General features: G+C 47.9%; 1 protein-coding gene across 10 annotated transcripts in view; it reads left to right on the top strand.

Moving 5' to 3' along the window:
- LOC105483388 (sidekick cell adhesion molecule 1) overlaps positions 1–25,830 on the top strand; it is a 960,109-nt gene that overhangs the window by 805,121 nt on the left and 129,158 nt on the right. For all 10 annotated transcript variants that reach the window (XM_071095418.1, XM_071095417.1, XM_071095416.1 and 7 more), the window contains 5 exons: positions 1,804–1,954; positions 2,527–2,764; positions 15,638–15,753; positions 17,657–17,846; positions 20,071–20,169. In XM_071095418.1, coding sequence (XP_070951519.1) covers positions 1,804–1,954; positions 2,527–2,764; positions 15,638–15,753; positions 17,657–17,846; positions 20,071–20,169 — 794 coding nt within the window. The remainder of the gene's footprint in view (positions 1–1,803; positions 1,955–2,526; positions 2,765–15,637; positions 15,754–17,656; positions 17,847–20,070; positions 20,170–25,830) is intronic.

Raw genomic sequence — 25,830 nt, 5'->3', positions numbered from 1 at the left:
GTGAAGAATTTTTCTTTCCAGAACAAAACCAAAGTTAGAGTTTAAAAAAAAAACAGCCTAATGAGAGATGCTGTTTACCTTGTATTCATTTTAACATCCTTCAGAAGCTTACAACAGACAAATCAAGACACAATACACAGTTTTTTTAAAGAAAAACGTTCAGCTTAAAATGAGCTGTTGGGATTCAAGACTTACCATGTGAAATTAACTGAAGCTATATAATGATTTAAAAGATCAGAAACTGTAAGTAGAGATCAGTGTCCCTGTCTGAAACTCAGGTACATTTGGGCAACCTCTATAGCAAATGCGTATGTGCACACTTGGGATTTTTTTTATTGTATGTAAATTGAATTCAAATAATTGTTTATGTATGGATAAAGAAGAGACTGAACTGAAAGCACTCCTGTAGATTTTAGAGAACATCGAACTCCACCCTCATTTTATAGTCAAGGAAATGGAGATCGTCAGATTTGCTGAAGGTCTCACAGTTCCTCATTGGATTGGAATCACAGAGTGCGGTGTGAAGCCTGAAACTTTGATAGAGGCCTCAGTTAACTTAGAAAGTTTGTTCTGCCAAGGTTGAGGACGCGCCCGTGACCCAGCCTCAGGAGATCCTGACAACATGTGCCCAAGGAGATCAGGGCACAGCTTGCTTTTATACATTTTAGGGAGATGTGAGACATCAATCAATATAGGTAAGAAGTGCATTGGTTCAGTCTGGAAAGGTGGGACAGCTTGAAGCAAAGGCAGGAGGACTCCAAGCAGGGGAGGGGGCTTGCAGGTCACAGATAGGTGAGAGACAAAGGGTCACATTCTTCTGAGTTTCTGATGAGCCTTTCCAAAGGAGGCCGTCAGATCTGCATCTATCTCAGTGACCAGAGGGATGACTTTGAAGAGAATGAGAAGCAGGTTTGCCCCAGGCAGTTTCCAGCTTGCTTTTCCTTTTAGCTTAGTGATTTGGGGTTCAAGATATTTTCCTTTCACCCCTCATTCTTCTCCTGAACCAACAGAAAAAGAGGTTCAGGGTGCCGTTTGGGTCATTTAAAAGGCTAGACTTCAAAACTGCCATTTGCTAGTAACATCTTGACATTCTAATTCAGTCCCATAGCTACTTGCACCTTAACTCCTTGAGGTTTTCCTAAACTTGAATTAGGGCAACTAATAACATTGATTTCTGGACACCCAATCCATCCAACTACATTTCACTTGGAAGTTTAAAATTTTAAAATTGTTGAGTTGCAGTTGATGTACCTGTACCTTTCTTTGAAGGCTTCTAGGGGGAAAAGGCCACATATGCAATTTGCTTTTTTTTTTTTTTTTTTTTTTTTTTTTTGAGGCAGAGTGTCGCTCTGTCACCCAGGCTGGAGTGCAGTGGCATGATCTTGGTTCACTGCAACCTCTCCTTCCCCGGTTCAAGCGATTCTCCTGCATCAGCCTCTTAAGTAGCTGTGATTACAGGTGCCCGCCACCATGCCTGGCTAATTTTGGTATTTTTAATAGAGACGAGATTTCGCCATTTTGGCCAGGCTGATCTGGAACTCTTGACCTCAGGTGATCCCCCGCCACCTCCCACCTTGGCCTCCGTAAGTGCTAGGATTACAAGTGTAAGCCACTGCACCTGGCCACAGTTTGCAGTTTTAATGAAACCAGGTGAAAGGAGGGTGTCCTTGAGCAATAGCCTTTATGTATGGGTAGACACCTATCTGAGCCCTCCCTTGAGAAACGGTCAGGGCCTTTGTGGTTTCATTCTTTTCCTTCTTACCTTTGCTTGGCCGTAAGTCTCATCAGTGGTTTTGCCTTTAGATTTCGAATGAAGCAAGTGAACATTGTCGGGCCGAGCCCCTACAGTCAGTCTTCCCGGGTCATCCAGACCCTGCAGGCCCCACCCGATGTGGCTCCAACCAGCGTCACGGTCCGGACTGCCAGTGAGACCAGCCTGCGGCTTCGCTGGGTGGTGAGTGGGGGTGAGAAGGGAGGCTGGAGGCACACACTAATCCAGGGCTTAGGAGTTTCTTGGTCACGCCTTTGTCCTAGTCAAAACTAATCTCATCGTCAAACCAAAAAGTATTGCATTTTACAATTAGTGTTGGATCTTAGGCCAGCCCAGGAGATCTGATTAATTAGTAGCATTACTCACTCTCTTCTTGGAACTGAGGAATATTCCTTGGGGCAGGAAAGCTGGTGGTGCCTCACGCCAGATCTCTAAGTCCTTAAGCTAGGTCAACATGGAACCAATACTCAGTATTTGTAAGAGAGCCAGCCTGATATTTAATCAGAACATTTGCCCACAAAATTAAGCCAAAATGTATTAAAAGAAATTATATGCAGCCAAAGTTACTGACATGGTTTCATTTAATTCACAGAAGAAAAGTTTCAGGGAAAAATAAAGTAGATGCTTCTAAGACTGTTTCTCCCAGGAATGCCTCCTCCATGGAGTTGGCCTCACAGGACAGGCCCGTCCCTTAAGACCTGTGAGGGTGGCAGTTCTGAGATGTCAGCTCATCACGGCCCCTTGTTCCTTCCTAGCCCCTGCCAGATTCTCAGTACAACGGGAACCCTGAGTCCGTGGGCTACAGAATTAAGTACTGGCGCTCAGACCTCCAGTCTTCAGCACTGGCCCAAGTCGTCAGTGACCGGCTGGAGAGGGAATTCACCATCGAGGAGCTGGAGGAATGGATGGAATATGAGCTCCAGATGCAGGCCTTCAACGCCGTCGGGGCCGGGCCGTGGAGCGAGGTGGTGCGGGGCCGGACGCGGGAGTCAGGTAAGGGGAAGGCGATTCCCGTCCTGCAGACACCACATTAGAGATGGGGCTGAGGGCCCCTGAGCCTCCAGATCCCAGGCTAGTGGTGTCTCATTGGCCTGTCCCACTTGTGTCTGTCTTGGAGCTTTCCTAATCCTGTGTTAGGCCAGACTCGGCAGGAATTTCCACCTGATTTCATTAGGGCCCCAAGCCATTCATTGGAAACTGGTGATGATTTCCAACAGGGGCTCGACTCACATTACTATTTTCTAAATGAGGGATAATTTTCACTACCAATGATGAAAAGCAAGAATGTGTAAAGATCCTATGGGGAATCTTTAAAATACAAGGTATTCAGGACCTTCTTGTCACAAATTAATAGAGGTAGTAGATTAAGTAATCTAGCCTGTGGTAATAAATAGACCTCTAAAAGTTTAATTGCTTGGACATAATAGGAGTTTATTTCTCACTCATATTGTGGTCTAAGGTGGGTGTTTCTATTTGGCGGGTCGCTCTTTTCCATGAGGTGATTCAGGGACCCAGGCTCTACTGTTCTGTGGGAATAATCTCCATCTGCACCCAGCTGCCAGCAGGGAAAAGAAGGCAAAGAATGGGCCTCTTCAAACCTGTTCAGGAGTGGAACGTCACTGTTCGTCTCAGTCATGGGGCTCTGCCAGTTGCCAGGAAGAAATGGAGACGTGTTTTTGGCCGACCTTGAGTAGACCTCTGCTGCACTGTGCTAATGCTGAAAGTAGCCGCCTAATCTTCTAGGCTTTGCGGACTAACTTCCACCAGCCAACGGTGGGTCAGAGGAGCTTTTCTTGCCCCCCTTGAATTTTTAGAAACCCAAGGGAAGGATGACAATTAACACTCATGAAGGACTCACCGTCACCTGACCCCAGTCCCTTCAGTCTGATCTGAATTAGTGAGGTTCTGTCTGAAGAAGGAATGAACCAGCTGCATCTCTGCCCCACGCTTCTTGGATGAGAGTCACAGCATGTGCTTGATTGCGGAGGGGCTGTTCATTCTGGACTAACGTAGGCTGTTAGAAATATGACTTAAAGTCCTGACTTTGTCCAGACATGGGATGAAGAGGCAGTATGAAGGGTTGAGATGGTGAACTGGGTCGGTGGCCAGAGGAAAAGGAAATATGACTTAAATTACAAATATGACTTAAATTCCTGACTTTGTCCAGACACGGGATGAAGAGGAGGTATGAAGGGTTGAGATGGTGAACTGGGTCGGTGGCCAGAGGAAAAGGACAAGACTCCCCCATTTCTTCTCCCAGGGAGCCTAGATCCATTTTGCTTATTGATTCAAACCCTCTTATTCACTCTCTTTTCCTTCTCTTCTCTGACTCTCTGCGTTAATGAGAATATTCGGTTCCATTGTTTTTGCTGTCATAGACATGGCTGTTTCCTGGAGACAGCTCCTGAGCCCAGCTCCTTTCCTTGGCGCTCCGAGGGGACAGAATCGCCTTGAAGCTGGGGAGTCAAGAGGTGGCCAGGGCCTGCCTACAGCTGTTTCCACCCCACAGTCCTCGGAAATGCCCTGGGGCCTACCCTGTCCCCCACCCAGAGCCTCCCTGCTTCTGTCCCTGTGCTACAACGCCATGTAAAGAGACAGTCCCCGTGCTGTTGTTTTCAATAGAAAAATTAATTAACTTGCTAGATGCTGGAAACTGCCATAGGAGACACAGTTGGAACTCAGAGTGACTTTGATGGGAAATGGACAGAAAGATGAGCTAGGAAGCCAAGTGCACGTTGGGTATCAGAGAAAAACCTCGCACGGTCAGCGGGAAGAGGCGGAGGACACGGGGGCACAGGGCCTGTTGGCATGGCTGGAGGCAGCTATGGGGGGGACCGCCATCCTCAGGACGGAGGAGTTTGAAAGGGAGGAAAGCATAGACACTTGGGGGGCCCAGGGCTCCCGGGCCTGGTCTGTTTGCTCCAAAGATGAAGAGGGAAACATGGAAGGTGGTGCCGAGGTGGGAGGGCGGCCTCTGAGGACGGCTGGAGGGAGGATGCAGATCAGCTCACAGCAATAAGGAAAGGGACCCTGGAGCCCCAGGCAGTGCCAGCCCCTCACCTCTTCCTGATCTTATCCATGCCAGGTGCTGCGATGGGTGCAGGTGTGCCCAACACCACCCTTCTACCCTCAAGGGGGCCAGGCTGGGGTGAGGAGTCTGTACCCTGGGCTTGGGCCCAGCAGCACCTGGCACACCAAGGGCACCAGCATATGCCCAGTGTATCTGCAGGTGCCACCCGCTCTGTGTGCCATGGCATGGAAGGGCCTGGGAAGCTCTGGATAAAGGCTCCTCTCATCCTTTCTTGTTCATTCCCCAGTTCCCACCAGTGACAGGTCTGAACCTGCTGCCACCCTTGTAGGTTTTGCTGTAATGCACACTGGTTTGCATCGCACACAACCCCCTGGGTTTCCTCAACGCTGGTCCACTGTCAGTCACCAGCGGCAAGCAAAAGCTCCTGTGCCACTTTGTGGCTTTATTTCTTCCTACTCTTCTCGGAGTGCAGGAGGTGAGGGTAGACGGGAGGACTCTTAAGCAGTAGCAGGGAGAAGCGGAACCATGGCCGAGTGGGAATGCTCTCAGGGCGTGGCGTGAACCCTGGAGCCCACCAATGAGAGCCCTGGAAGAGCAGCCATGGTGATAACCAGTATGCTTTTGAGAGGACCAGTGTTTCAGGAGGGAACTGCCCAAGCAGTAGGGTTGGTCCCGGTGTCCCTTGGCTCTCCTTCAGACTGCAGCTTTCATTACGTTCCAAAGGAAAGGTGGAGACGCACCAACACACAGCCTGGGATTGTGGTCACGTGGATTTCGAAAACCTCTGTTATCTTCACTATATGAATCTTTGTGACAAAGAAGAGAACTTGAGAAGTTCAGAGGGACAGTTCTAAATCCAGGAAAAGGCAGGCCAAGAAAATATTTATTCAAAATTAAAACTTCTGCTATAACCAACAAAAAATTATAGATAAAATATAACTTTCTGAAATCTTAAATGTATTGGCCAGACACAGTAACCCACACCTATAATCCCAGCACTTTGGGAAGCTGAGTCTGGAGGATCGCTGGAGTCCAGGAGTTCAGTCTAGGCAACATAGTGAGACCCCATCTTTACAAAAAATACAAAAATTAGCCAGGTGTGGTGACATACACCTGTAGTCATAGCTACTTGGGAGGCTGAGGTGGGAAGATGGCTTGGGCCTGGGAATTTGAGGCTGCAGTGAGCTGTGATTATGCCACACTCCAGCCTGGCCAACAGAGTGGGACTGTGCCTCAAAAAAATAAGTAAATAAATAAATTCATCAATGCATTCGTAAGAAAAACAGGGAAATCCTCAGGTGTCAGAGGCGTAACAGGAACCAGGAAGAGTTCAGCAGGAAGTGTTGGGCTGGTGCTGCAGCTGTCCTGGGTGGGGTGGGGATTGGGCTGGACCTTTCCTGGTGGTTTCAGGACCTAGGATTTGACGAACTTGCAGGAACAAGAGAGTCAGCGTTGAATCTGTGTAAGGGGAGAGTTAGGGCCTAAACTCCTGCACTTGAGACACGGCTCTTGAAGGCCTTACCCTCCTTCCTAGGAGAGGCTGAAACTCTGCCTGCAGAGGTTTGACTGTATGTCTACCTGGACTCTGAGTAGAGAATGAAAAGTCAGTCTGTGTCCTGTGCCCCACTCAGGACTGGGTTTTGAATTTGTATTATATGAATGGCCTGGGAACTCCCAGAACAGAAATTAATGTAACATTTGGTTCCAGAAACCAAAAGCACAAGCAACTAAAGAAAAAGTAGATACATTAGACCTCATCAGAATGAAAACCTTTATGCTTCAAAGAATGTCATAAAGGAAATGAAAAAAACTCCCCAAATGGAAGAAAATATTTGCAAATTATGTATCTCATGAGGGATTTATGTCCAGAATATATAAAGACCTCTTACAACTTCACAACAAAAAGACAAATGACCCAATTAAAAACTGGGCAAAGGATCGGCATAGACATTTCTCCCAAGGAGATTTACAAATGGCCAGCAAGCACATGAAAAGATGTTCAACATCGTGAACTGTTAGGGAAATGCAAATGTAAGCTGTAACGAGATATCACTTCACACTCTAAAATAAGATGGCTAAAATAAGAAAAGCTGGACAATAACAGGTATTGGTGGGCACGGAGAAACTGGAACCCTTGTACGTTGCTGGTAGGAATATTAAATGATTCAGAAACGTTGGAAAACAGTTGGCATTCCTCAAAGGGTTGAGCAGGGAGTCACCATGCGACAAAGCAACTCTACTCCTAGGTATGTACCCAAGAGAACAGAAAACATATGTCTACACAAAATCTTGCACATAAATTGTTCATAGCAACTTTATTCACAGTAGCCAAAAAGTGGAAACAACCAAAATATCCCTCAGTGGACAAATGGATAAATAAAATGTGGTCTGTGCATTCAGTGGATGATTCAGCAATAAAAAGGAATGGAATTCTGATACATGCTACAGTGTGGAGGAACCTTGAAAACATTAGGCTAAGTGAAAGAGACCAGGCACAAGAGACCACATATTGTATGATTCTATTTGTAGGAAACATCTGGAACAGGCAAATCTAGAAAGGCAGAAAGTAAATTCATGGTTTCCTAGACTAGGGGACAGCATTTGAGAGGAATGAGAAATGATTGATGATGAAAACAGAGCTGCTTTGGGGGATAATGAGATATTCCAAAGTTCATCGTGATGATGGTTATGCAACTCTGAATTCACTAAAAAAAAGTTGAATTGTACAATTTAGAGGAATGTATGATATATTAATCATCTCACAATAAGGCTTTCAAAAAAAAAAAAAAAAGCTTAGCCTTCCTGAGATTAATTTTATGCAGATAAAATGTTATTAAAATAAGTATAGGCTGGGGGCTGTGATTCATACCTGTAATCCCAACACTTTGGGAGGCGGAGGCAGGAGGGTTACCAGGAGCTTGATACCAGCCTGGGCAACATAATGAGACCCCATCTCTACAAAATAAAAACAAAAACTACAGAAAATTAGCCAGGCATGGTGGCACATGCCTGTAGTCCCAGCTATTGGGAGGCTGAGACAGGAGGACTGCTTCAGTCCAGGAGGTTGAGCCTGCCGTGAGCTATGATCACACCCCTGCACTCCAGCCTGAGTGACAGAGCAAGACCCTGTCTCTAAAAAAAAATAGTAAGTATGGCTCATAGATTGTACACTTTGCCTATGGTTGGAAAGCCAGGAAGATCTGTGTATAATATCTTCTTACCCTCAGGGAAAACAGTGATCAACTCTTCCTGAAATAGTTACGTATCATACCCCAATAAAGGATTTTACTCTCCTCCAAAAATAAAACAAAAAGAAAATACACAAAAAACTAAAGAAATATGGTTTCAGGCCAGACCATCTGGGCAACCAACAGAGGTAAAAATGATTCCTCTCGGGAGAGATATTGCCAAAACCAAATTATCCAAAATGAAAATCAAGCCTTTTAAAAGATGAATCACAATTGTCAAGCACACAGGCAATAATTTGCCATGAGTAAAAATGACCAGCTTTAAAAAGAGAGAAAGAGAAAGATAGAGGGCTTCGATTACATTAAAATACATACAAGTCTGAGAGAAAATATACAATAACTACATTTAAAATTATTAAAGTCTTAAATAAAGCATTAAAATTTTAAGTAAAGATTAAGGTACCGTTTCTTAAAGCAGTTTTTTTTTAGAAAAAATAAAAGGGACACAATCATTGAAAATGAAAGCAGTTTAGACACTGCCAAAAAGAGAATTACCAAATTAGAAGCTAGATTTGAATAAATAACTCTTAAAACAACATAAAGACAGAAGATTGAAAGTAGATTAAAAGACATAAAGAACAGAATGAGATCTACCAGATAGCTAATAGGACTCAAAAGGGAAAGAGGAAGAAAATGAGAGTTACAAAATACACAGAGATAATAGCTGAGAAAGTCCAGGGTTGATGGAAAGCATTATTTACAAGACTGAAGAAACACCAATCCTGAGTGGAGTAAATAAAACTGAATTCATATCAAAATGTATTTGGTACAACTGTAAAATGCCTAAGAGAAAATCTTAAAAACAGTTGGAGTGAAAGGCAGATAATCACAAAGGCAAGACTATTTGACTGAGGTAACTACTCAGGAACAACAGAGGCCAGAAGACAATGAGATGGTAATCTTGAAGGAGCTAAAAGCAAATAACTGTCAGTCTCAAATTTTATACCCAGCTGAACTAATCTTCCAGGATTTTATCCAGAAAACAGCAAAGTAAATGCTATATAAAAATGGAGACAATTTAATCAAACTAGAAATATCATTTTGAAAATTTTTTGAATAACACTCTTTTTTTTTTTTTTTTTTTTTGAGATGAATCTCACTCTGTCACCTGGGCTGGAGTGCAGTGGCATGATCTTGGCTCACTGCAACCTCTGCCTCCTGGGTACAAGTCATTCTCCTGCCTTAGCCTCCCAAGTAGCTGGGATTACAGGTGCCCGCCACCATGACCAGCTAATTTTGTATTTTTAGTAGAGATGGGGTTTCACTATGTTGGCCAGGCTGGTCTTGAACTCCTGACCTCAAGTGATCTGCCCACCTTGGTTTCCCAAGGTGCTGGGATTACAGGCATGAGCCACCACACCTGGCCAAGAACCCTCTTTAAAAAAAAAGGAAACCTATGGCAAAACTGCTGATTTGAAACTCTCTCTCTCTTTTTTTCTTTCTTTTTTTTAACATTTCCAGCTGTTGGAAACCTATCTTATAGAGTCAAGAGAATGCAGAGGATAATATTTTATGTGTAAATGTATTCCAGGTTTTTTTTCTTCTGACTTTGTTCTTTTCAGACAATCTTATATCATCTTTTACTCAAGAACCCTGAGGAGACTTTCTCTAGCAATGTTGTTTATTTTTGTAGACACTGCTATGTTTTAATTAATATTGAGATATAGATTTTGTATCAAAAAAAGCAAGTGGATTTACCTTTGTCCTAGCTGATTGTAGCATGTATGGTGATATGGTTTGGCTCTGTGTCCCCACCCAAATCTCATCTCAAACTGTAATCTCCACATGTCAAAGGAGGGACCTGGTGGAGGTGATTGGATCATGGAGACAATTTCCCCCATGCTGTTCTCATGATAGTGAGTGAGTTCTCACAAGATCTGATGGTTTTATAAGGGGCTCTTCCTCCTTTGCCCTCTCTTCTCTCTTCTGCTGGCATGTGAAGAAGTTCCTTGCTTCCCCTTCACCTTCCGCCATGATTGTGTTTCCTGAAGCCTTCCCAGACATGCATAACTGTGAGTCAGTTAAACTTCTTTCCTTTATAAATTACCCAGTCTTGGGTATTTATTTATCACAGTGTGAAAATGGACTGATATATATGGCTAGAGGGAAATCACATAGAGCCCTTGCAGAATCCACTGTGTCAGCCTCACTGTTTTTCTGTTCATAGTTCATGTTCTGTTCACTTGTTGGGAAGATTTTGATCAAGAGTAGGAATTGTTCTTGCAACTGAAGCTGTGTTTTGTCAGTTATTACATTTTTTTCTTATTTTGAGGGTTATAGCTTACAGAAAGGTATTTTTTAGTTTTTAGTTGAATTTCTGTTTAATTAGAAACTTTGGTGCAACACATATCACTCTGGGAAAAAAAGTTTTGGTTCATGTGTTTCCATCAAAAATTTTATAATTGGGTTATTGATCTTCATTTCAAGTTGTGGATGATTCAGATTCTGGACATGTTGAATGCTGGAATAACTAGCTCCCAGGGACCCCTCTTGGACCACTCTCTCCTCTGATTGGTGCTGGTGCTCTGTCTCTGTCCCTCCTTCCACCTGCGGAATCTCAGGGGCCCAGATGCTGCAGGACTTCAGCTCCCCCACCTTGTGTTTAGCTCATCAGAACGGAGATTTCACAGCCTTCTTCTCTGGGAATCTCCCCACCTGTGACTGGCAAGGCCCTCCCAGGTGCAGCAGTTTTGACTTTGTGCCTTCCTTGGCCCTACTAACATCTGACACTTACCCTCCCCAGCAGAAAACTCAGGGTTTTTTTTAAATGGGGGGAGGCAGGGAGGAGATGGGGAGGTGAAGGGGTTGCCAGGGTGGAATGGTGGAGTGGACCCAATGGAGAGGGAGAGGGATTGGAGAGAGAATAAAACCACGGCACTTTGTCTGAAATAAGTCTCCCCTCAATGGAAATAGCAGCTCCTGGGAGCTCAGGAATGGTCCAGTGGGCAAGAGTGCTGAAAACATGCAGGGAACACAGAGCAGAATGCTCGAAGCCACATTTCAATGAAGTTTACAGTTTTGAAGTGCAGTTTAACAGGTTCTGTGACATGATATATTATGATATATTCTAAGGATAAATGAGGCCTTCAAAACCAAGAGAGACCACATGAGGAGGAACAGCGAGCTGCGTAGTGTGAAATGCTACAGAGGGGAGAGAAAAAAATGAAGGGGAAAAGAAGCCATAGAATGGCTTTGTTTTTAATGAAAGGGGAATTCCCAAGAACATCTCAAAACGTAAGATGTCAGGTTGGAAAGGGAGTTAAATCTACTTCAAAATAGATGATGGGTAAGAGGTTTCTTTTTCAGTTCTTGAAAACTTGCAACTTCATGGCAGATCTTGTCCTGGTAGGATTTAAATGCGCTGAAATTTCCATCCTGAACTCTGCCATCTTCTCCACTTTAGCCACCTCACCTCCCTGTCTCTGTGTGAGAAATTCAGCCGCGTTCAAAGCCCAGTCAGTGTCCAAATTGCTGCAATCCCCAGGTTGCCCTCATTCTCCAAGGACAGGGTTGGCTCTCCAGTAAACACGTGCTCATCCCACCACATCTTAGAAAAACAGCCGTGATTTGTAGGTCTGTAGGGAGAATTGGGCACTTACAGTTTCAAAGAGTGACCCACAGGAAGCGGTTAAGGATTACAGAAGTGGACCATTTGTGTTGCTATGACAATGGCCTTTTTACAGACAGGGACAGAGGTTTTAGAACCTGGTACCAACATCTTGGGCATACAGTATTTGGTGTTCTTACCTTATTCTAAATAAATTCGGATACGTTGTAGGTTTACATTTTTTTTTTTTAAATTTTAGTGCCCCCTTTAGCTCATAGTTGATTCAAGGTCTCAGTTTATTCAACTTTTGTATAAAATGAGCAATGTGCAAGCCATTTCCTGGTAACAGCCATGGTGGCATTTAAGACACCCTGTGGGAGCTCCGTGCAGGCCCAGGGAGCACGAGCGAGCCGGGTGGAGCCACAGCTGGAAGACAATGGGGACTCGGGGCTGCTTCTGTGACAAGCCCCCTTCCTCTTTGGAGAACTGAGCAAACTTAACATTGCAAGTATGTTTCCGTGACACCTTTTGTGTGACACCTCTCTGCTCTAATAAATTGATACTATTTCATTGAAGCACTGAGTAACTGAATGAATGACTCTCAACTGACATATTTGGGAAGATTGGACTGGCTGGCATTATCTCCCTCCAAAAATAGAAGGGGGCTCACAGTGGTTTTATAGTGACAGGCATAACTAGGGTTTTTCTATTTTGTGGACACATTCACTGACTGACACTCAGCAGCCGATCTAATGTCCATGCAGGGAAGGTGGTAGGGAGAGAAGAGGAGGGAGAGATGCTTCCTCCCAGGGCTCTCAGCACCAGGGAACGGGCCCCTTCCTGGGGGCAGGCATTCTAGGCCTTTGCTCTTCAGGTTCCTCTGTGATTTCTCCTCTGGGGAGACCCCACAGGGTGTGGTGAGAGTGCGGTGTGGCCACTGACCCCCGTCCTGAGGCTTAGTCATCCTCAGCCACTGGCCTTGTTAGGCTGTGGCCTGCTATGGGGCCGCCCTTTCTTGCCCCTCCCTTGTCTAGGGAAACACTGGTTTGTAGTGGTGAGGGGAGAAGCTTCCCACACAGCATGAGAACAGCTCTTCTAGGATGCACACGAACCCTGGCATTGTCTTAAAGACTGTGTTCGTGTCGTAGCAGAATACCCCAAACGGGGTGGCTTAAATGACAAAAATGTATTCTGTCACCATTCTGGAAGGTGGAATCTGAACTGGAGGTGTCGGCAGGGCCGTGATCCCCCTGAAGGCTTGGGAAGGATCTGTCCTCGGCCCCACTCCAGCACCTGGTGGTTCCGTGGCTCGGGCAGCCTCCCTCCCACGTCCCCACGGAGTTCTCCCTGTGTGTGTCTGTCTCCTCCCAAGGCACTCTCCCTGTGTGTGTGTCTGTGTACAAATTCCTTATATGGACACTAGTCATATTGGATCAGGGGCCCACCCTATGCGGTATGACTGCATCTTAACTAGTTACATCTGCAACAATTGTGTCTCCAAATAAGGTCACCTTCTGAGGTACCGGAGGTTGGGATCACAAAATAAGGATTCAGGGGGCACACAGTTCAATCCATAATAAAGATCAAACTACCGTCATATAGACAATCTTGCAATCAAATGTCACAGGTTGCATTATTGTGCAACCCCCCCACCATGTTACTTTCTGTCTTCAGACTAACTAACAGTGCTACCCTCTCAGTCTCCGTGTAATGAGGAAGTCTGAATGTCTGAAGTAATGGATGTGTGAATGGATGGATGGATACATGATGGGTGAATGGATGGATGGACAGATGGATGGATAGATGGATGGTAAATGAATGAATGAGTGGATGGGTAGATGGGTGGGTGGATGGATGGATGGATGGATGGATGGATGCATGATGAGTGGATGGTTGGATGTATGGATGGGTAGATGGCTGGATGGATGATGGATGGATGAGTGAATGGATGGATGAATGATTAGATGGATGGATGGATGGATGATGGGTGGATGAATGGATGGATGATGGATGGGTGAATGGATGAATGGATGGATGGATGGATGGATGGATGGGTGATGAGTGGATCCATGGATGGATGGATGATGGATGAGTGAATGGATGGATGGGTAAATAGATGGATGGATGAATAGATGGATGGATGGGTGATGGATGGATGGATGGCTGATGGGTGGATGGATGAATGATGGATAGAGGAGTGAATGGATGGATGGGTGAATGGATGGATGATGGGTGGATGGATGGATGATAGATGGGTGAATGGATGGATGGATGAATAGACGGATGGGTGATGGATGGATGGATGGATGGGTGATTGGTGGATGGATGGATGATGGATGGATGAGTGAATGGATGGATGGGTGAATGGATGGATGGATGAATAGATGGATGGATGGGTGATGGATGGGTGATGGATGGATGGAAGGATGATGGATGGATGAGTGAATGGATGGATGGGTGAATGGATGGATGATGGGTGGATGGATGGATGGATGATGGATGAGTGAATGGATGGATGGGTGAATGGATGGATGGATGAATAGACGGATGGATGGGTGATGGATGGATGGATGGATGGGTGAATGCATGGATGGATGGATGGATGGATAGATAGATGGATCAATCGATTTATGGATGGATGGATGGATGGATGGATGGATGAGTGGGTCTATGAAAGAGCAGAGGAAGCCCTCACGAGTGCTCCTGCTATTCTTGGTGCATGCGTGCCTCCTGCTGTTCTTGAAACCCTAGGAAGTCTTGCAAAAGAGAAGGGAACAGATGCTTCCACTCACCTCTGTGTTCCAGCGCCCTACCAGGCACCTCAGTGTTTGCTTTCATTCTCACTCTATAGGCTAGGACTGGTCATAGCATCCTCCTTTCACTTTCTTCAAAACAACTAGCTATTGATCACCTGCTGACCAACAACTGCTGGCCACCAGGAGGGGAGAGTGAGAAGACTCTAAGGAAGGAAGGTAGGCCAGCCTTAGCCTTTCACAAATGGGACAACTGAGGCACAGGTGATCGGAGCAGCATCCCCGGCTCCAGTATAAGAAAATGATCTTACATGTGGGCCGGGCACAGTGGCTCACGCCTATAATCCCAGCATTCTGGGAGGCCGAGGCAGACAGATCACTTGAGGTCAGGCATTCGAGACTAGCCTGGCCAACATGGTGAAACCCCATCTCTACTAAAAATACAAAAATCAGCCAGGCGTGGTGGCGCATGTGTGTAATCCCAGCTACTTGGGAGGCTGAGGCAGGAGAATGGCTTGCCCCCAGGAGGCGGAAGTTGCAGTGAACCGAGATCGCACCACTGCACTCTAGTCTCAAAAAAAAAAAAAAAAAAAAAAAGGAAAGAAGAAAAGGAAATTATCTTACATGTACATGGGTCAAGAATGACATGGCCGGCCTCTGCTGCCCATCTCCTTGTAGAGAAGCATTAATTAAAATGGATTCAATGCAATTTTCTCAGCTTTAGTTTTCTCATCTGTAGAAAAGGGGTAATGATACCTACTTCATTGGGATCATTGTGGGATTAGATGCAATTATGTGACTGAAGGCAGTTGGCACAGACAGGCACCGGATAAGCACCTAGTCAACCTACTCTCCCTTTCCCTTCTTTTGTGTAAATCCTCACGTCCCCTCCTCTCTTCAGCCTCTCCTGTCTCTATCACGGAATACCACGTTTAGAGCTGTCAGTGAAATGGCATGTGTCTGAAGGTGAGGATTTCCTATTTGAGATAAAAGTCTGCAGTTTCCACAAGTTAATACAGCAAACAGACCAAGCATCTTTTTTTTTTTCTTGCTGGGTGGACTCAGGTAAAATTGAGCTGCTAAGTACCCAGGATTTATGGAATTTGTTGCTAATATTAAAGAGATTTACATGTCCGTTATACTCCTGCAGGTTTAATCTGATCACTACAAAATGCTCAGAATACATTGCTATTTCAAGGACAACTAGATTATTTGGGTGAAAGCTGGATCTTTGTACGTAGATACTCTGGACTTTGGATGCCAATCTACTTCATTGGTTCTTTGCAGTTCCTTCAGCCGCCCCTGAGAACGTGTCAGCTGAGGCTGTCAGCTCGACACAGATTTTACTGACATGGGCTTCCGTGCCGGAACAGGACCAGAATGGGCTCATACTGGGCTACAAGGTGCGTGATGGGATGACCTCCCTTTGCTTAAAGAATGGGCTGGGGAAATGCGACCACGTGCCATTCCCCCAAAGCAGCAAGCTTCCTCTTCTTCAGCAGATCTGCAGTGCCGGCCAGTTTGTGACTTTTATTAGGACATCCAGTTGTCTTATCTAAGCCTCATTGCAGTCTGGGAATTAGGCGTCGGTATAACCACACCACAAACGCCAAAACAGGGTGCCAGAAGAAAAGCGCAGCCGGAGTGGACCTGACCTCGGGGCCTCGGTGCCGTGGGCCAGTTACTGAAACCCGTGCCTGTGTCTCCCCGCTTGTAAAACGGGAATAATGATGGTAGCTTTGTCCTGGAGTTAGTGTGAGAATTCATTGGGTCTTTTACACAGCACGCCTTGCTGGTGTGAAGGGCTGGGCGAGGTGGATTGCTGTGTGTGTGTTTCTATGTGTGTCATCACGGTCCTAGCAATGGCATCCACTGGAAGGGTTGAATCTGTCCCAGCTTCTTGGGGGAGCCATTTCTGGGTTCCACCTTCCATACATCCACCCCAACCCTTTAAAACCCTGTTCTGTTCCTCATTCCATCACTCAGGGGCGACAGGCTCTGTCTCCCCGTCTGGCCCTTGGCTCAGCAATGCCAAGCATCAGAATGAGCTTTTCTGGACCCGGCCAGCAAGGCCATGCTTGTCTCAGTGCTGCTGCCTGGGTTTTGAGCATGCCTCCTCCACCTTTCCATACTTCACATCCCTATTCTTTGTTTCCCCAGCCTGCTCTCCTGTGTCTTCCCCCTTCCCCGGGCGTTCTAAGCGCGCCCTGCTGGCTCCGTGACACATGGCAGTCCCGTTGAGGGGGTTCAGTGACCAAAACTCCACACCACATTCCTGGGGCCCAGAGAAACGTGCTTGCTGTGCTATTTTCAAACGGCTCCCTGGTGATGCTATCCTTTATGGCCTTCCATGTCCCTGATCTCAGGGAGCAGTTCCGAGAGGGTGGGCGTTGAGTGAAGACTTAGCAGGAGGCCCTGGAGCAGAGCAGCTTGGGGTGGGGTGCCCTGGAGCAGAGCAGCTTGGGGTGGGGTGCCCTGGAGCAGAGCAGCTTGGGGTGGGGTGCCCTGGAGGAGAGCAGCTTGGGATGGGGTGCCCTGGAGGAGAGCAGCTTGGGGTGGGGTGCCCTGGAGCAGAGCAGCTTGGGGTGGGGTGCCCTGGAGGAGAGCAGCTTGGGGTGGGGTGCCCTGGAGCAGAGTAGCTTGAGGTGGGATGCCTTGGAGCAGAGCAGCTTGGGGTGGGGTGCCCTGGAGCAGAGCAGCTTGGGGTGGGGTGCTCTGGAGTAGAGCAGCTTGGGGTGGGGTGCCCTGGAGGAGAGCAGCTTGGGGTGGGGTGCTCTGGAGTAGAGCAGCTTGGGGTGGGGTGCCCTGGAGGAGAGCAGCTTGGGGTGGGGTGCCTACAGCCTGCACAACTGCAGATGGCCCAAGGAGGCCGGAGCTCGCGGTTGTGTGAGGATAGCAGGTCTTCTGTGGCAGGAACCCAGCTTCCATGGCTGGGAAACCCAGGGGGCTGCTGGCTCCTGTGGCAGGAAGCAGAATGTGACTGAGTTCATAATCGAGTCTGTGTTAGTGGCTGTGGTTGGCACGGCTGCAGTGGGGCCTCCGATCTTGCAGATCACGACCAGGCAGCAGGCGCGCCAAGGTATGGGCACTAACTCAGACTCCCCTGGAGTGCAGTCACTTCACCACCGCCTTCCTTCCCAAACGCCAGCGTGGACAAATGAGATCCACAAGCCCTGCCCACAGCCATCCTTAGGGAGAAAGCACAGTTGGCTGGGCCTTGATTCACGAAGGTGGCCTGCCCTGTGCCATGGCGGTCCCTCTTGGCACCCTCCTCCTTATAACCCTCACATTGTGTCGATGCCACAGATCCTGTTCCGGGCCAAAGACCTGGATCCCGAGCCCAGGAGCCACACCGTGCGAGGGAACTACACGCAGTCGGCCCTGCTGGCAGGCCTGCGCAAGTTCGTGCTCTACGAGCTCCAGGTGCTGGCGTTCACCCGCATCGGGAACGGGGTCCCCAGCACGCCCCTCATCCTGGAGCGCACCAAAGACGATGGTAGGTCCAGGGTTCGCGCCTTCGGGAGCCTCGCTGCCTCCCAGGTTGGCCTCTCCAATGCAAACAATTTGAATTGTCGCTTTTAACTTAATTTTCAAACCACTTTCTTTTGCAGTTGAGGGAAACAAAGCAAAATTGTTTTTCAGTCGCTGAGCACTTCTATGGCCAATTTCAGCCTAGAGTGGATTTTTACAGCCTAATTATGAACCTGGGCAGAGTTTCCCTCATAACTCTGCCATGGGCAGCGCTGGGGAGAGCAGGAAAGGCTGGGGGCCGGGCTAAGCTGTGGATGCGAGCTGTGGACGCTCCTCTTGGCGGGGGCTTCACGTATCTAGTGTAGTGCCCCCTTATCCAGCAACATATCCCAGGACCCCCAGGGGATGCCTGAAACTGCAGATAAGAGGGGACTACTATAGTTTAAAAAATCCACAGTGGACCTCGTGCCTTAATTCTCAGTACTGCCCCGGTCTCACTGTTTGCATTGTGGGAGGTAATTAGAAGTTGTAGAAAGCCCCATGTTTGACGGCTCAGGGTCCCCAGCTCCCTGTGTTTCCAGACCTGAATAACAAGCACGCCTTGCCAGCTTTGTTTTCATGGAACTCTAAATCATCGGTAAATATGTTTTCCCACTTTGCAGATGTCAAACATGTAAAGGTTAGCGTCTCTACATTTTCACTATTAGACAGACTGTAATGAATACATCAGGGGGAGAAGTACTGATCTCCCCCATTGCTAAAAAAACACCCACTATGGGGATCAGAGTGGCTGAAGAAGTGAAATAACCATAGGTTTTCTTAAGCATCTTTGCTGAGTAACTAAATGAGCCCGAAAATCCTCTTAACTGCTGAGTGGAAAGCGCTGTCTCCACGTTGCTCAGAGAGCGCCGCCCCCATCCTTGCCTCGCCTCAGGGAGAGACGGGAACCCTGCAGAAGGCTTTGTCCATCCTCCCCTGACACAGGATCTCAGGCTAGAGGAGGATCCAGGAGGGAAAAGGAATGTGGATGTTGCTTCCTTTCAAAACTCTTTCCAGCTCCAGTGTATTCCAGGTTCCCCAGATGAAAGGAAAAAGGGGCATATTAGAAACTGTAACAGCAGGCCCAAGGCCACTGTTCCCTCCTGAAGCAGGCACTGGTGAGTCCTGGAATGCTGCCGCTTCCCCTCCCACAGCGCTCCCATAGACCTGCCTTTCCTCCTCTGCATTCCAGCGTAATCCCCGTAAACAGCCCAGGAGAGGGCTCAGGGGAGCAACGCTACTTAAGACTGAAGTCAGTGTTTGCGTATCTGTGACTTAGTCCTGGTTGCGAGCCTGGTGGCCTCCTTCAAACATTTATTTCACCGCAAACTAGGCGTCATAACACACATTCAAAATTTAAAATACCATTCCCAGCTTCATAGCCGGGGACAGAAGTCAGCAGCCCAGAATGACGAACATGCATCCTTTTATTTTCACATTGATTGTTTCATGCCCATTGCCTCTTACCTGGGAATCAATCAGTTATTAATTCCAACAAGAAGCTCTCATATTGGCCACACACTTACTTGCCTGTTCGTTTAAGTAAATGTATTTTATGAGGGCTACGACCCTATTATTCAGCAGTTCCACCACACCTAACTGCTTTTTGAATTATTGGCACACCGAACCACACACAAGAATTATTATATGCATTTGTGCACATCAACTCTTAATTATCTAGGATGATGCAGGAGAGAGGTGGCATGCCTACGAGAAAAATGATTGAGGATAAACGTGTTCTTCCATCAGAAATTCTAACCTCCGTTACAGTTGGGAGGAACTTCAGGCCGCCTTATCTACCACCTGCTTTGCAGACGTCAAACCCAGTAAGGGAATCGGAGCTCAGATGAGGGAAATCCTTCCTCTCAACCTGATGTTTGCTGTCAGAGTCATTTAGTGACTGGTCTACTTGTGTCCTGGTAGGCTGGTCACACTCACGCTCTTCCTGGCACAGTTCATGAGCCCTGCTTTTGAGTCTTGGAAAGCAGATGGGCAGGGTTTAAAGGAAGTGTTTGCTCAAGATTCTTAAGGAGCCACACTACCGGTGAGGTTCCAAAGTCATCAGTCCAAAACTTTAGAGGGTTCTAAACCCATGACACTGTAGCCTGTGGTAGTTCGTGCACCCAGCTGACCCTCAGAGTCCTGTGGAACCTGTCACGCACCTAAGGAACATTGTCTTGACATCTGAATCCCTGTGGTTTTCCCTTCAGCTCCAGGCCCACCAGTGAGGCTCGTATTCCCCGAAGTGAGACTCACCTCCGTGCGGATTGTGTGGCAACCTCCGGAGGAGCCCAACGGCATCATCCTGGGTAAGGGAGCGGCGGTGGCCGGGCATGGTGGCTCAGGCCTGTCATCCCAGCACCTTGGGAGACCGAGGCAGGCCAATTGCTTGAGCCCGGGAGTTCAAGACCAGCCTGGGCAACACTGTGAGACCCCATCACTACAAAAAAAAAAATTCAAACTGTTAGCTGGGCATGGTGGCATGTACCTATTGGTCCCAGCTACTTGGGAAGCTGAGGTGAGAGGATCGCTTGAGCCCAGGAGGTTGAGGCTGCAGTGAGTCAAGATTGTATCACTGCACTCCAGTCTGGGAGAGAGTACAAGACCCTATCCTCAAAATAAGAATTAAAAAAAAAAAAAGGAGTGATGATGTTTAAAAGGAGAGAAATAATAATCAAGTTGATGTCTTCCCTGTTTGTTAGATGTTTATGAGGTTAAACAAAAGCCTGTCTCCAGCAGCCTAGCATTTCCTGAACCGAGATGATCACGGGCCTCTTGGCTGTTTTCTGAGCTATGTACTAAGGGTTTTTTGTATGGAATGAAATTTACATTTTGCTAACCTGGAATTTCTTCCATTCGTTTGCGGCTCATGGCGATACCGTTCGTAACCAACCTCCCCTTCCGCTCTGAAATATCAGGCTATTTTGCTGTGTGTTTGGGAAACAACAGGCTAGTTTTTCAGAGAAGATGCAGACCTGGGCTTTGCTCCCATGTTCCTGGAAACATTTTTCCTACAGCACTTGCACCCAATCCTTGTAAGAAGCCAATGAGATGAAGCGCATGCCTTGGGTCCCAGGGAATTTGTTTACTTCTGACTTTTCAGCATTACACCCGGCATACCAACTCTGGTAACACTGATGAAAAGCCTGAATTTTTCCCAGTTCCCCAAAGCAGCAAATTCTATTTGAAAACATCCCCAGTTCCTTGATTCATTCACCCTTTCAGAGAGACAAATTGAGGACTTTCCGTGTGCAGGTGTCTTACGCACAGTGGCGGGTGAGGAATGAATGAGGCGCGCCCATCCCCCAAGATGCCCACAGTCCCGTAACGGAGACACACGTTGAGAGTACTGTGAGATAAGCCATCTGAAAGAGGTTTCATTCAGTGCCTCACACACAGCTCCTTCTGGGTTCAGTGCCTCACACACAGCTCCTTCTGGGTGGGGTCTCTGTGGGTGGAAGGCTCCTTTGGAGTGGGATCTGGAGATAGGTGGCTTCTGAAGCCTTGGAAGAAGGGAAGGGGGTGTCCGCTCAGCCAAGACTGCACTGATGGCTCTGACGGCTCCAAGGCTGGGGTTGGAGGCTGGGCCAGGTCTTGAGCTACTGTGAGCTCCCTGCTGTGCCCTGGAGAATGTGGCCCTGAAAGCCGGATGTTTTAAGCTGGCCTATGAGAGGAAAGCACGGCAGCCACAGAACATTGCCCCAGCCCCAGGTTAGCTCTCGGGATATCGGCGGAATCCTGACGCACCGGAGACCCCTGATTTGTCTAGCCTGCGTTCTGGGTGATGTACGGTCATGTTATAAACCCAGACTTACAAACAGGTGGTAAAATTCACCACTTTTGCCTGCATTTGATCTTGGGATTCTAAGAGTTGGTTTGAAGAGTTTCACATCACTAAAAAAGAGTTTGGAGGCCTGTGTCGAACGGCAGCAGGAACTCATCCAAGGTCTTTGAGTGAGAATGCTGCACAATCAGATTTGCCTTTGAGATAATCACTCTGGCAGCCTGAGAAGGGTGGACACAAAGCCAAATATTTATTGAGCCCTTGCTTCCGTGAGAGGGGGCCTGGAACTTCCTCAGTCTTCTGTACAAGGAGGCTGTGGCCTATTTTCACTTTGCCTCTTTCTTGATGTGATTTCTGGAGTTGCCAGATAGACGTGTCTGGCTTTGAGTATGGCATTTCTCAATGAGGCGACCTTTGGAATTGTGGGTTCCTGCTACTAAAATCTGAGATGAGCAGCCACTGTGGAGGTGAGCATTTCAGGGTCTGGCCCGGCAGAGAGGGAGCTACGAGCCACATCTGGTGCCTGCGCAGTGAGCCCGGTCTCGGGGTAGGAAACGGTCTGCCCAGCAGACAGCTGTGGTGAAGAGATTTGCAGGAGCCCCACCCAGGCGGGCCCTAACCTCAGCACAGCACCCAGGCATCAGCCTTTTCTGAAACAAGCAGGGCTAATATCTGATTACCCAGGACCTGTCCCCAGCATGCTGTGAAACAAGAAACATTGACAGAGGCACAGGAGTCCATAAGAATGGTGTTCCCCGTGAAGAAGCAGGTTTGCCCCAGCCCCACCTCTACCCTGGCAGGGCCCCCGGCTCCCACTGCCGGCCTCGGTAGACCCTCCTGGCAAGTCCTCATTCTGTGGTCACCTCTGTCCACTCACTGTCACCTTACCGGGCTGCCAAGAATCAGTTCTGGAGTGCGAAGGTATGGGACAGGTGCAGGAGCAAAGCATGTGCTTCATCTGTGCTTCTCTCTTGCCATAGACAAACCTGTGCTCAGATTCCAGTGCTGAGACTTTGACCCAGGGCTTCCCTGCACACGTGGGGAGGCTCTGGCCTCAGCCAGCCCTAGGCCCAGCCCTCTGCCTGACACACCTGCTTCTCCAGGGCCTCTGACCTTCCTGAGGACTCACACCGATGTCCTCTGTAGCCCCAGGTCCTCACTGCCCCGCTCCCTGACCACGTGTCCACCTGGTCAGGCTTGTCCTCAGCACGCCTGCTGGCACAGCGTGAGGCCCGCTGTCCAGTGAGCCCATCAGCTGGTTTCGTCATCTGTCGTTTACTTTCCAGAGTGTCTCTGACATTTCTTTTTCTGACAACAAGAGCACTATAAAATGATAATTGAGGCCACAATGAAATCCCATTTCACATTCACCAGATTTGGCACCATAAGAAGCTGTGATGATGCCAAGTTTACATGAGGATGTGGAGAAACAAGACCCCTCCACCCTTGCCAGGAGAGGGAGTTGGTGCATCCACTTTGGGGAGTGCTCTGGCAATACCCAGGAAAGGTGACCACATTCATGCCACACCCCAGAAGCTCTGCACTTCCAGGCCTTCGCCCTAGAGAAATTCTTGCCTGTGTGCACAAGGAGAAACGTACAAGGATGTTCATTACAGATTCACTGAAATAGCACGAAAGAAAGCAGCTCTCGTCTGCACAAGTCGGATGGCATGAACCTTGGGACTGCCTGCTTTTCCTTTCCTCTGTGTTTTCAACACTGCATCACCGACAAGCAGGCCGGCAGCATGGGTAACGTTTTGGACTCAGATCTCGTCCTGTGCTTATCAGCTGGGTGAATTTATGCATGTTTCTTAGCATTCCCATGCCTCAGTTTCCCCATCCCTCAAAGGGGAAGCACATTCATGCCTCCCTCACTGGTTAAATGAGTTGCATTTAGAACAGTACCTGCCACATAGTGAGTGCGGAGTAAACGTTAGCTTCTGTATCACATAGAATATTTCATCGTTTCCCTGGCACCAGAGGAGGCTGGAGGTTCTCTGGACTTGGGAGCTCCTCCTGGATCACTGGGGGCTCAGCCTGGTCCTAGTATTCCCGTTGCATGCACCCGTAGTGTGCTGCCTTGATTTGTCCTCCATGACTCTGGTTGCTGAAGCAGAGGGTTCTTGCTGACAAGAGAAAGAAAATTTAGAAGGTTGTTTGGGTTGCAGAGAGTTCCTAATGTGCGTCGAGAGGTATGGATCTTAATTTGTGGTCGCTGCAAACCACTGAAGCCCAGGTAAGGAGAAGGGTGATCATTTAAATACTTTGAGCACTCCAACCACAGCCGAACACTGCTGAGTCACGCAGCACCGTGTCTACCTGCGAGGCAGACAACCTCACTGCCGAGCCTCCTCTGTCATGCAGCATTGGGTTGTAATTGTAATGCATGTTGTCCAGGTAACCTGTCACCCGTGTGTCATTACAGCCGGCACACCACACGGCGGAGGCTGCGGGAAGACGGGAAGACACTTCTCGCCAATTCAGATGGGTGTTCACAGGGGAGAAAGCAAAACATCTTTTCGCCTGACTCACTTTACATCCAGAGACCTTGAATCAATGTTCCCACTCCGGCAGCTCAGCCTTCTGAGTACATAAACACCTCTGCTGCCCGAGCTTTTGTAATCTATATCAAAACATGTTCTTGCATTTCCAAAAGAGATAAACAGCGTGAACCACCGGCAGGTGCCTAGAGGAGAAAAAACTTGCTTATTTGCATAAATATTTTACTGTGGAGTGCTTTTAGCATTTAGAACTTTTCTTTGGGGGAATGGGGTCGGAGGCCCCTTAGTGCAAACATCCGTCCCTCACCCCCCAGCTGACGTCACGTGCCCTTTACTGCTATTATGCTAACATGATGATGCGTGAGCTCTTCAGACCCACGTGGGCCTGCCCTGGCCAGACACGCAGGATCCCGCCCTGCCAGCAGGAGGGCCTAACATTTACCTTTAAGCTTATTACGAAGGGTGTGCGGGAACTCCGCTGAGAATCAGGAGCTCCAGCAAATGTGATCCCTGTTTGCAGATTCAGCATTTTGATCCCCAGCCCTCGGACAGATAAACTGCAAAACCCACAGACCACAGCAGCTAGGCTCAGCCAGTGTGGGCTTCCTGGGGCCATTCAGTGGCTTGCGGGTTCTCTGACCCACTCGCCCAGCAACAGCAGCTGCAGAGAGATCAGCAGCACGTGCCCCTGATGGTCATGCTTTGGGGTCCTGAGCACTGGGGCCCCAGTAATGCTCACTGAACAGCAACTCTCAGACTATGCCTTTTGTTTCTCAGGGAAGTGCACAATTTATAAAAGGTTTGCAACTAACTGGGCATGGTGGCGCACACCCGTAATCCCTGCTACTCAGGAGGCTGAGGCATGAGAATGGCTTGAACACAGGAGGTGGAGGTTGCAGTGAGCCAAGATTGCGCCACTGCCCTCCAGCCTGGGTGACAGAGCGAGACTCTATCTCAAAGGCTTTGCAGCCACCTAAAACGTCCGGACAGAAGTCCCCAAATTGCTCTGTGTATAGCTCTGCGGCGTCAGTCTTCAGGCTGACCCGGAGCTGAGAATGCCTACAAGGCTTCCAGCATCCAGCCTCAGCTCCTCAGTGCCACCTTCTTGTGTTTCGAGCAGTGGACTGTTCTGGAACTTGTCTCAGGCCCGTGGCGCAGTCCCTTTCTGGATTCTGATTGTCTAAATGCGCAGTGCCTCCTCCGTCTTCCAGGTGTATTCAGAAACCCACTCAGGCCTCTCTCATTATGTTTTTAATCTTCTGTTTGGATCAATGTGTCTCGTACTTGGCCTTGCTCCTTTTAATGCCTGTATTATCATAATTCACCCATACCCTTAAAAACAGGGCTCCTCATAGGCCGCATTTTACTGCTGCTATTGATTCGGCCTGTTCATGCCTCCCTCGCACACGCCGCCGTCTTCTGGCCTTGCGTCGCTGAAGTTCGGCACGCCAGTGTTTCTGATCTCGCTGTAACTGTAATTACATAATAGCCTTTTCCACGGAAACGCTCTTATCTCTGAACACCATCTATCATTATTCTCTAAAAATGCAAGGACTATTACTCAGCTGCTCCTTTGTGCCATTTATGTACAGGAAAAAAAAAAAAAGCCGTCTTCTATTGTCCATCGAGTCTAGGACTTTTTAAACGTGTGAAGGTGAGCTATAGACATTCATCTTTATGTTCAG

This window comes from Macaca nemestrina, chromosome 4, assembly GCF_043159975.1.
Source record: "Macaca nemestrina isolate mMacNem1 chromosome 4, mMacNem.hap1, whole genome shotgun sequence".
NCBI classification, from domain to species: Eukaryota; Metazoa; Chordata; class Mammalia; order Primates; family Cercopithecidae; genus Macaca; species Macaca nemestrina.
The sequence above is the reverse complement of the archived record's forward strand: the minus strand, read 5'-3'. Positions and strand labels throughout refer to the sequence as shown.